This window comes from Schistocerca nitens, chromosome 8 (assembly GCF_023898315.1).
Source record: "Schistocerca nitens isolate TAMUIC-IGC-003100 chromosome 8, iqSchNite1.1, whole genome shotgun sequence".
NCBI classification, from domain to species: Eukaryota; Metazoa; Arthropoda; class Insecta; order Orthoptera; family Acrididae; genus Schistocerca; species Schistocerca nitens.
In genome coordinates, this window is record NC_064621.1 from 114,794,516 (window position 1) to 114,806,861 (window position 12,346).

The following is a 12,346-nucleotide window of genomic DNA, read 5'->3' on the forward strand; positions in this document are numbered from 1 at the left end:
ACTATCTGCTTCATTTTCAACAAATCCACAGTATTATTTCTGATGGGCATCTCATAATACTGCTGTAGTTCATCAATCATTTTGTCTGTCAGCCTGCCTTTTATGGTTTTACCACAAAAAGTTTCTTGTCTCTCAAACTTTGTTTCAACTTCTTCAACCTGGTGCCCATCCTCTTCTGGACATGACCAACACATTCCAGTTTTGTGATGATCTTCTCACCATATGGCTGAGCGTGTACTACACTGCTATATACTTTTGAGTCTCCATCACCTAAGAACTTAATGTAACACACTCCCCTTTTGTTCACAAATCGACTAAAAATTTCAATAGTTGCAGAGGCCTCCAATCCGCCACTTGTTCATTCATAATTTGTGTCACAGATATTCCCATATTCATTCCCTGATTTACACTTATATCAATGTTTGGTTAAAATCTGGTAATCTATTACTTTTCCAGTATCCACACTGGTCACAGTAGCAAGAGAATTCATAGAACTGTAGCCGTGCTTCTGCCAAGTGCCATCAAAAGTTACTGGTATGTCAGTCGCACCATCATTTATTTCAACAGCTTCGTTTGCAGCAGCATTCATTGACTCACATGCCACAGATTCCACAGCAGCTTCAATAAATCTTGCATACTTGTCGATTTTACAAGGTGGGCGTTGCATACTCATCACAGCACACATTGTTTCTGCTGCAGTGTGTCCTTTGCCAGTAGGTTTCAATCCATAAAACCACCTGACATTTACTTCAAAATAGTTATCTTTACACTTATCAGAATTCCAAAATGAATGAGTATATTTACAACTGGCACAATTAATGATAAGTTTCCTGGAGTCCATTTGATAACTCACTATCTTCATGTAAACTAATTGGCCTTCCACACATTTTACAACACACACATTAACCTAACACCCTTGTTAGGATGTGTAAATCTATCAGAATATGACCTAACCTACCATTTACATCACCTTCGTTTTGAGAAAACTGTGTATCACGACGTTTTATTTTAATCTAATGGGTGTTTCTCTAGATACTGAAGAGTTTGCCTGCACTTCGTTGTCTGTAACTTTACACGCCACATGTTGAACACAATGTTTCCCTTTATTCGAAAATCTATTATCATTAAACCAACGTTTCTTAAAAACACTTTGTCTGGCGTCATACTTTACTTTTTGAGAGATTTACTGATCTATGTGTCACTTTTCCTCAGAAAAATATTAATACTTCGTGATACAACGCGTGTTTACACTATGAAATGCTAAGATACTGTTTTTGACAGTGATATCAATAGAAACACGTAATTTAACCTTTATAACATAGCAATCCACAGCATTCTATATAAAAAAATTACCGATTTTATTAGATCTTGAGGTAATGCACGTAAAAATTTTAACATTTTCAACCAATGTATATTATATTTAAAAAAAAAAAAAATAAAATACTGTGAGTTTATAAGTGATATATATATATATATCATTTTATTCAGAAAATTGCAAATTTTATGAGATAAAAACCCGAAAATGTGAAAAAAATTCTCTTCTAACTCCCCTTAAGGTATACCCTGTCCCAATACAATGTCTATACCTTCATCATTAACAAAACGTTCCTCCAACCCTATTGTACCATCTGAAGCTCTCCCTATATCTTCCATCATACAGATAATTTGCCTCCCCTAGCCAGAGGTGGAGTTGCAATTGGTCACCACAAGAGAATCCCTGTACAGCCACAACACCTATACTGTGCTCCAACTGAACATCTTATCCTTATCCGTTTCTTCGAAACTTTAATTATACTACCTTCATCACTATCTACATCCGACCTAATCACCTAATCCCATGTGACACCGTCACCCAGATCGATCGCACCTTTTCCATATATATAATTACTATTTACTTCAACATCCACGGTAGATCACAGCAGAAGTCCAGTGGTGGCATCAGTTTTACAGATTCTCTCCCAGGCATCATTGTCCCCATCCCACAGCACACCATCCTGAATGTAACATCACTCTAGATGTCATCTTAGCATCTCCCAATCTCCTTGAATGGCTCACTGCAGAAGTACTTAAACCTATCGTAAGTGACCAACCAACTATGTGTTCTCCTTACTATCTTTTACACACTACCTCATCCCCATGCTCCCTATCCTATTTCCATCCAAAATTATTGTAAAAATGATAGCTTTTGCTACAAAATGTCGGTCGACATGCGCTAGTGTGAGATACAATGTTATTAATAATGCAATCAAGGACCATATCTTTTAATTTTTGTTAGTGAGCTGAGATAATGAATAAACTTTTATTCTGTTGCACCTCAGAAAGAATTCGGTGTGGAAGCTTGAATTTTTTAATGTTTTACCCAGCGAGGTCAGGACCAAAGAGGCCAGCTCAGGGCCAGTCAAGACAATGTACTGCCGATGCAGTAGAAGACACATCGTCATGCGAGCATTGCGACATAACCACCAAACGAGAAAAGCAGAAGAGCAAACTCTGCAATACGACTTAACAGGACAGTTTGAAGTAACACTCCATATCTTCAAGCACCAGAGCGCCACTACAACAGTCAAATATTGCAGAATGACTTGAGCTCAGCAACCCAGAATAATTATTGAGCAACTAGAATAAGGTAAGAAGTGTCGACGAGAACAACAAACAAGGGCAAATTCACTCATGCATTCAAAGTCAGCACACCACAGGTGTGTGCACAGCTCTTTCAACAACAAGGCTTTCAGAGCTCAAAGTCACATTCAATCATGCCGCCATTTTGTCACCAGATCCAGAGAGAATGATGGTCTATTGAGCTTCACTGAAACGCCAACAAGCCAATCGATGATGGTCTGCCTGCTATGTGCCACTTCAGTGCTGAGACGCAGTCAACAAGGTGCAAACAACCACTGTGGACTGCTATTGAAGCTTATTGGGACATCGCAGTTAAGGAGAAGACTGGTGTGCTGCCAGCCCTCCTCCCACTGTGGGCTATTCGTGAATGACCTTTGAGCTGTCATCTGCACACCATCTAAGCGTGACACGTTCGCACAAACCCCCCTGGCTACAGTCTTGATCAAACCATGGTGGGTGACCAACACCTAATCTTCAACTCAACCAACATCCTGAACTAGACAGTCGGCTGTCCTCACCTAAGCGTAGGATAGACTGTCTACAAGACAGCCGACGTGAAAGGCCGCACTGTGCCGCAGAACCACAGCAGGCACGACATACTGACCTGCTGCTCTGACGTCAGGACGTCAGGACTCACTGGCAAGGTGCGTCAGCGCATCTTCACAGCATGTGCTGAGGCCCCTGCAACATGCACAGATCCAGCTTATTCCTCCGTATACTCATCCTGACGAATAAACATTATCACAAATACTACTGTGTCTCTAAAGCCTCTGAGAATTACACCGGATCACCCTCCTGCAAACCGTGCTCGGCCTCCTGCACCCGAAGTGACCACAGCTCCCTGAGTCGAATCAGTTCTAACACGTGCAACACCACAGGATCATAACAACCACACCATAACACAGCAGCAGATCGGTCAGACGCATTCTGTTAAAGGACGACATTTCACGTGCTCTTTGCTGGTTGGCGGTCGTAAGCGCAGCTCCACAGTGGTGCACCTCCGTCGTCTGGTTACCTGGAAAATTTTGTGTGATAAAGAAAAGAACGTAGCTACTACAACACTTAACTTTTATATCGTCCTTTGGTATACAGCATTCTTGATGATACAAGTGAGACTATCTTGAGATACATGCAATGGTACAAATGGCGCCTTGCTAGGTCGTAGCCATTAACTTAGCTGAAGGCTATTCTGTCTCTCGGCAAATGAGAGAAAGGCTTCGTCAGTGTAGTCGCTAGCAACGTCGTCGTACAACTGGGGCGAGTGCTAGTACGTCTCTCGAGACCTGCCTTGTGGTGGCGCTCGGTCTGCGATCCTGACAGTGGCGACACGCGGGTCCGACATGTACTAATGGACCGCGGCCGATTTAAGCTACCACCTAGCAAGTGTGGTGTCTGGCGGTGACACCACATTTTGCTCAACTCGACATCCTCTGTCCTGCTCTTGTCTTAGTATCAGCTTATTTTTGCGCACCCTGTATACTGTGTAATAGCTTCACCTTGCAGTGGAGTTCGCATTATTTTGAAACTTTCTGGTAGATTTAGACGATACGCCGAGTCTGGACTCAAACGAGGAGCTCAACCCACTGTGAACACTGCTCTTACACACTGAATTACGATTTCGACTAACAGACTGTCTTCACAGCTTGTTTTCTGGCAGTCATCCGTTTGAAACGTCTGCAATATATGATACACAGGAACTGGATACTACAATTGAGTCTAAGATGGTACCTAAAAATACTTACGGAACCATTTCTCTCTACTTGTGATAGGTATCCTCTGAACCTCGTACTAAAAGATTCCAGATGTGAAAAATAAGTGTTTCGGGGGAATTATTGATTTTTGTATTTGACGTATTATATTTCATAGTGACTACTCAGTACACATTTATTTTGCGCGAGTTCTACGAAGAGTCAACCCTGGTGAAGTAGGGCAGGGTGTCCAGTGGCGCCGGGTAGTCGTAGAGCCAGGTGGGACCCTGTATGACGGGGTGCTCCGGGTCCGCTTCGTCCCTCCAGCTGCCCCTGGGCAGGTAGATGTCGCGGCTGACGGCGCCCTCCTTCAGCACTGGCGCCACCAGGGTATCCTCACCCAGCAGGTACTCTGCACACACACCAAGCACCCAAGTCACTTTCGAAAAATGGCTCTGAGCACTATGTGACTTAACTTCTGAGGTCATCAGTCCCCTAGAACTTAGAACTACTTAAACCTAACTAACCTAAGGACATCACACACATCCATGCCCGAGGCAGGATTCGAACCTGCGACCGTAACGGTCGCGCGATTCTAGACTGTACCGCCTAGAACCGCTCGGCCGACCCGGCCGGCAAGTCACTTTCGTCCACAATATTATAACTAGTATACTACGGTATTTGTCTGAAGAGTATAGCCTCATTGAATTTTTTTTACATGACATCGTGTTCGCCATCCACTATACTATTTATTACAATTTCCACGACTGCAATGTCAGCCTTGAGTAGTTTTCAGTTGTTAACTTCAAATCACTAAATACACTACAGTTAGATATTCTACCGACAAAATGCGTAGGCGTTTCACACTACGTCCTTGAGAAGTATGGACTGAGAGTTAACAAAAATTTCTGACATGCCGAAGAAAACAGTTGTTGTCAGCATTAATGGAATGGGTAAAATGGATGTGAGCGTCCATGGCTTGTGACAGAACTATTCATCTTGATGCATAGGCGAAATACACTCAGATTTCATGAAAAATTTAATAATTTCAATTCCAAAGAAGGCAGATGCTGACAAGTGTGAATATTATCAAACCATCAGTTTAATAAGTCATTCTTCGAATACAGGCACGACTTATGTACAGAGGAATATAAAAGATGGTAAAATCCGAAATCAGGAAAGATCGCCTTGGGTTCTGGAGAAATGTGGAAATACGGGAGGCGATACTGACCCAAAGATTTATCTTATACTCTTTCTATTCTTGAGAGTCAGTTGCCGCTTTTCGAGTCATACAGATATCTTGTCTGAATCATTTTGTAAATACTATTGATCTTGTGATGAGATTTATTAGACGGAAAACGACAGCATCATCAAGGTATGAATACAGTAAGCAGATTGAAATGGATGTAGGTTGCAAGGAGGTGAAGAGGCTTGTAAGGGATGCAGTAACATGGAGAGCCGATTCAAACAAATCAGAGGAGTGAGGATCGCTACACCAACACATTTCTCGAACAGACATGTATATTTCTTATTTTAGTTAGAAAATAATTAAGTATTTATACCAAAGTTGCAATTAATTTCTGCTTTTATTTTCGTACGAGTTATAACTTTCCAACAAATTTCTGAATGAAATACCTAAGTAAGACAACTATTGTATGCGTTATTTACCTAATCTGGGAAACCTATAAAATCTGGATACTTCAAGACTCATCTATCGAAGGTTGTCAGTTTTAATGGTGGGTCTTGGTGTTGATTTTAATATTGTGCTTTAATCTACAGCCATTCTCTCTAGGTTAAAGCACCTTTCCTGTATAGTCACTTTCATTCAGAACTCTCGCGTTTTTGGTAATTAGCCACTGATAGGTTTGGACGTTCACAGGTCTACGATATCTCTGGCGCCTTAAACGCCACTACTGCAATGTCGACAGTTATCAACGTCACTCAGTGAAGTGTGTCGGTGAAAATTGGTATACAATAAAATTTATTTCATGCGGCATTGTAGGTCTTTGCACGTTTTGAAATTAAATAGTTATTATCTTTTAGAATGCACAGATGCAACTGAAAATGAACTTTCCTCACAACATGCTTATGGCGACATCTCAGTGCATGAGGTCAATGTTGTGCAGTGTGCGAAATAGTATTTTCAGTCTTCCAGATGTGGTGGGTCGATGGAAATTAATAAATTAATAAAAGTTCTTCAGACATAACTTCTGCCTAAGAAAGACAGTCGCTGATTATAAAATTGAAACTCACTGAAGACATGGTCACATGTCGATGTAATGTATGCGTACACACCCATAGTGGGTTTTTGTAGATGATTAGAGTTGTAATTATCTGTGATAGGTAGAATGGCCACCGGAGGGCATCATTGTCGTTCGTGTTTAGTGCTGCTACCGTGTGTGGTAGAGTATACACAGTAATGGCGTGAACAGCGCCCAATGTTGAGTGGTCAGTGCGAAGGAGAATGAGATGCCATCTACTCGTGAGGCAGCGTTATGAGGACCTCACAGAATTCGAAATAGGCATCATCGTGGATCTCTGCTTGGCAAGCTGGTACAATCGTGCAGTATCCAGCTTTGCAGGGCAATTGGATGTGACAATGGCCTGGTGTTGGAGTTCATAGGAACTTGAGGGCAAGCATACTCCTCATCACGGTTCCGGTTCCGTCTGACCACCACAAGGGAGAATCACCGTATAGTGTACCAAGCACATCGAAACCGCATATCATAAGAGCCTGCCATCTTAGGATACGTACAGGACCCCATGTAACATTCTGTGTTATCGCACACCATTCGTTGGAGACTAGCAGCTGCCAGACTAAGGAATTACCGACCCATGCGTAGGTTTCCATAACACCACTACACCAAACGGCTGACCTAGGGGTGGTGCTGTGACTGGTAGGCGTGAACTGCTGGTGAACGGCGTCGAGTTGTGTTCAGCGATACATTGTGGCTCTGAAAACCACCATGGATGACCATCGACCGCCAGTATGGCGGGGAAGTGGTACCATTTTGCAGTATTTTGGGGAGGTACAGTGGTGTTGCGACCACATGTAGTAAGCGTTGGTTCACGCGGTGGAGAATGGCAAAAAAGAGGCAGCTGGCAACCGAGGCGTTGCGAAAAAAGCGCGGCACAGATAGCCTTGCTGACAGAAGCAGTCGACCAACCGGCTGACGCAAGGATGCACGCAGACCGAGCACCGAGCGAAGCCTGGAGACTGCTGAGTAAGGGGAAGTGAGACCAGCACGCTAGGCTACACTGCAATATACTGCAGGAATAATAACAAAAAGCTATCACCGGGGGAAAAATGTCCTCCTGCCAGATATAAATAGTGGAGTGCAGGCAGCAACAGACAGAAGCCATTAGGAAGGAGTTCGGATCTGAGGACGGATGTGGTCCATGTCCGAATGTTCAGTCTTCGTAGGTGACGATCCGAGCCGGCCGGTGTGGCCGTGCGGTTAAAGGCGCTTCAGTCTGGAACCGCGTGTCCGCTACGGTCGCGGGTTCGAGTCCTGCCTCGGGCAGGGCTGGTTAGTTTTGGGTAGTTCTAAGTTCTAGGGGACTGATGACCACAGATGTTAAGTCCCATAGTGCTCAGAGCCATTTGACGATTCCGAAAGTCTGTACTAGCTCGCAGGAGTCATCCGTTCGCCTCCAAATGTCAACTTCAGCTCTGGAGGTCGGCCCGAGGTCGGTCGGCACCAAGGCTTACTAACTACAGCGAGAACTTCCAGCAGGACCGGCCGCAGCGCGGTCTTGGTCACAGGTGCCGCCGGGGACTGACGCCCGGAATTCACGGCAACCTGGATGAAGGGCGCGTGGTCCGTCCACGACGGGACCTCGCGGACATCGCGACTGACGGCTTCCCAGCCGCTGGTGCAGCATTTCAATCTGCTTACTGTATTCATACCTTGATGATGCTGACGTTTTCCGTCTAATAAATCTCAAGATCAATAGTATTTACAGCGCTGGGCAGCGACGACGAGGGAGAAATTGTAAGGAAAGTTCAATAAATAACTGTAAAACTCCACGCCGTCTCAGTCTTTGGCGCAGCCACTGTGTCTGCTGCTAACAAGTGGTGCAGAAGTCGCAACAAGTAGCAAACAACAATAACAGTGGTGTTAGCTAAAAATGGCTCTGAGCACTATGGGACTTAACATCTATGGTCATCAGTCCCCTAGAACTTAGAACTACTTAAACCTAACTAACCTAAGGCCATCACACACATCCATGCCCGAGGCAGGATTCGAACATGCGACCGTAGCAGTCGCGCGGTTCCGGACTGAGCGCCTAGAACCGCTAGACCACCGCGGCCGGCTGGTGTTAGCTCCTTCCGATAGGAAGATATCAGGTATGTGGCAAGTAATGATTAAGATAAATACGATGGCACAACGGTAAGTCGCTTACATCCTGCGTCCTCATGTGTCAACTCTCATGCGACTGTATTCTGTGCCATTTTTATAGTAGGGCGTTGTTGGTCCACACATACCATGTCTCTCTATGAACTGTCTGCACGATGTTGAAGTACTGCCGTGGCCAAGAAGATATGCAGATTTGTCCCCAACGGAACGTGTGTGAGACCAGCTCGCACATCACTCCATCCTATGCCAGTGTCCAGATTATCAAGGACCAATTATACACTACTGGCCATTAAAATTGCTACACCAAGAACAAATGCAGATGATAAACGGGTATTCATTGGACAAATATATTATACTAGAACTGACATATGATTAAATTTTCACGCAATTTTGGTGCATAGATCCTGAGAAATCAGTACCCAGAACAACCACCTCTGGCCGTAATAACGGCCTTCATACGCCTGGGCATTGAGTCGAACAGAGCTTGGATGGCGTGTACAGGTACAGCTGCCCATGCAGCTTCAACACAATACCATTGTTCATCAAGAGTAGTGACTGGCGTATTGTGAAGAGCCAGTTGCTCGCCCTCCTTTGACCAGACGTTTTCAATTGGTGAGAGATCTGGAGAATGTGCTGGCCAGGGCAGCAGTCGAGCATTTTCTGTATCCAGACAGGCATTTTCTGTATCCAGACATGCGGTCGTGCATTATGCTGCTGAAATGTAGGGTTTCGCAGGGATCGAATGAAGGGTAGAGCAACGGTTCGTAACAAACCTGAAATATAACGTCCACTGTTGAAAGTGCCGTCAATGCGAAGAAGAAGTTGTAAGTAGGCTGTTTAGGTTTTTTTTATTGGTAACGCCACCTCTGTATAAAAAATCACTGGCTGTGCTGTGCGCAGTCTGTGGCTGCTTTGCATTGTTGTAATACTCGCCATTGTAGTGTTAGGCAGCTGGCTGTGAACAGCGCGTAGCGTTGCGCAGTTGGAGGTGAGCCGCCAGCAGTGGTGGATGTGGGGAGAGAGATGGCGGAGTTTTGAAATTTGTCATGAACTGCTATATTTATATATGATGATATCAAGGTAAATACATTGTTTGTTCTCTATTAATATCTTTCATTTGCTAACTATCCCTATCAGTAGTTAGTGCCTTCCATAGTTTGAATCTTTTATTTAGCTGGCAGTAGTGGCGCTAGCTGTATTGCAGTAGTGGGAGTAACCAAGATTTTTGTGAGGTAAGTGATTTGTGAAAGGTATAGTTTAATGTTAGTCAGGGCCATTCTTTTGTAGGGAATTTTGAAAGTCAGATTGCGTTGCGCTAAAAAATATTGTGTATCAGGTTAAGCACAGTCTTGTAAAATTGTTCAAAAGGGGACGTTTCATATGGCGACCCTGCCAGGATACCTCACTGGAACCTTCTGATTTTTTTACTTGTAGTTTGTGTAATTAGTGTAGTTTTTGTTTATTGCCAGCGCGTAATTATAGTGAGAATTTCCATTGTAGTTGTAGTTTTTCATTGTTGTACAGTAAAACAGTTTTGGCACGCATGTAGATTTGCACCAAGTATTTCGCAGCTGCAATTAACTAGATATTATTTTCAGTGCTATGTTAATGTGTTCCCCTATTTTTGCTCTTCAAATTGTGTTTTTCTGTGTTGTCGTGTGAAATATTGTGACAATAATGGCGTGTGAAAAACGTAACACTAGGCTCCAAAGTAAATTGAGAAATGACAGCGAAGACGAAAGCAGTGTGTTAGCGCCACCGTGTAATGAATTAACTAATATTCAAAGTAGTAATTTGGTAACTGTGCATAGGGAAATGGAGCGGGCGGCAAACAATGGCGTGGACAGTGAAACAATTAGTGAAGAGGTAAGCATTATCGATCGATCGGTCGGCAACAGCTCGCCTCAGGAATCCGAAATGACAGGACACAATTTTGCAAATACTGTAGATTCAGGTTTTGGGTCCTCACCGTTTTCTCAAATAAGTCAAGACACATTTTCTGCTTGTCAAAATATGAATGTTGCCGGTGCAACTTCACTGCCGAAAAGCACTGAGGAACGTGTTTCAGACACCAGTGCATTGTTATTACAGTTAATGCAACAAATGGGACAAAGGCTACAAAAGTTAGATACAACGCTTGAACAAAATCAGAAACAAATGGAACAAAATCAGAGTCAAACACAGCAAAAGCTACAAAAGTTAGACACAATGGAACAAAATCTTCAAAAGTTAGACACAGTGGAACAAAATCAGAGACAAACACAACAACAGTTAGACACAATGGAACAATACCAGAGACAAACACAGCAACAGTTAGACGCAATGGAACAAAATCTTCAAAAGTTAGACTCATTGGAGCAAACTCTTGAACAAACACGCGAGGATTTAACTACTGAGTTACATCACATTGAATCGAAATGTCAAAAAGTCTGTAATGACGTAAAAACACAAATTTGTGAGCATTTCCAACCTATTTTTTCGCGTCATGAAAATGCACTACAGAATCATGAAGCAGCCATAAAAGAACTGCAAACTACTGTTCATGAAAGTCATGAGACCTTGCAAGCTAAATTTCACTCAGTTGCATCTACCGATTCGGTTACGCAATTTGCAAAAACTCAGGAAAACTTGAAGGACACAGTAGATTCGATTTCAACACAAATGGACACTCTGAAACTTGGTTCAGAAAAACACACTGAGGAAATGTGTTCACTATCGGAGAAAGTAGCCGAACTTTCGGATCAGGTCACTAACTTATCTACAAAGGTAGATGATGATCTGAATGACACAAGACCTGTAGCCTTCACTGACACACAAGAGTATGAACAAATTAGAAAATTCAAACAAAATCAAAATCAAATCAATACACAGTACAAAAGTGAAATCCGGGAAGTGCAAGATCAGTTGGCACAAGTAGTACAAGAATTACGTATTTCAGAGGACACTCGCGCCCCAATACGGGAAGAGGGACATAGAAATACGGAACAGCCGCAAAATAATAACACAGCGCATTTCGGAAATTATGAAAGAATTTGGCAATGTGCACCGAATTTTGAGATTGAACCGCCGACACGACGTAACAATGACCGACATGCGACTCGCCGACACGATGATTTTGACTATAAGCTGTTCATTACTACACGTAAATTCAAAGCGTTTAAGAATTCTGGCAACGACATTCATCCACAAGCGTGGCTCCATCAATTCTCTCATTGTTTTCCTCCCAACTGGTCATTGCAGCACAGATTAGAATTTATGTGTGGCTATTTAGAGAATGAACCAGCTGTAAGAATGCGATCGGTCATTCACGATTGCCACAGTGAAGGAGAATTTTACCATGCCTTCCTCTCAGCATATTGGTCTCAAGCCACACAAGACCGAGTAAAACATAGCATCATAATGATGAAACGTTTCGAACAATCTGAATTTTCCAGTATTATGAAATATTTTGAAGAGATGTTGCATAAGAATCAGTATCTTTCAAACCCATACAGCCCCTCAGAACTCATCCGCATTTGCTTACTCAAATTGCCTGAACATTTACGACATATTATTTTAGCAGGACGTTGCAAAGACGACATTGAAGCTTTTCAGGGACTCCTACAAGAATTAGAAATTGACACAGACAGTCGTCGGATGCGAAAACAGGAAAACAATCACTACAGGTCATATACGTCA

General features: G+C 43.1%; 1 protein-coding gene across 1 annotated transcript in view; it reads right to left on the bottom strand.

Moving 5' to 3' along the window:
• Positions 1–4,463: 4,463 nt before the first annotated feature.
• The window catches only part of LOC126199433 (myogenesis-regulating glycosidase-like), a 125,329-nt gene continuing 117,446 nt past the window's right edge, over positions 4,464–12,346 (bottom strand). The window contains exon 6 of the mRNA XM_049936350.1: positions 4,464–4,719. Within this exon, the coding sequence (XP_049792307.1) occupies positions 4,520–4,719 (200 nt within the window). The 3' untranslated portion in view covers positions 4,464–4,519. The remainder of the gene's footprint in view (positions 4,720–12,346) is intronic.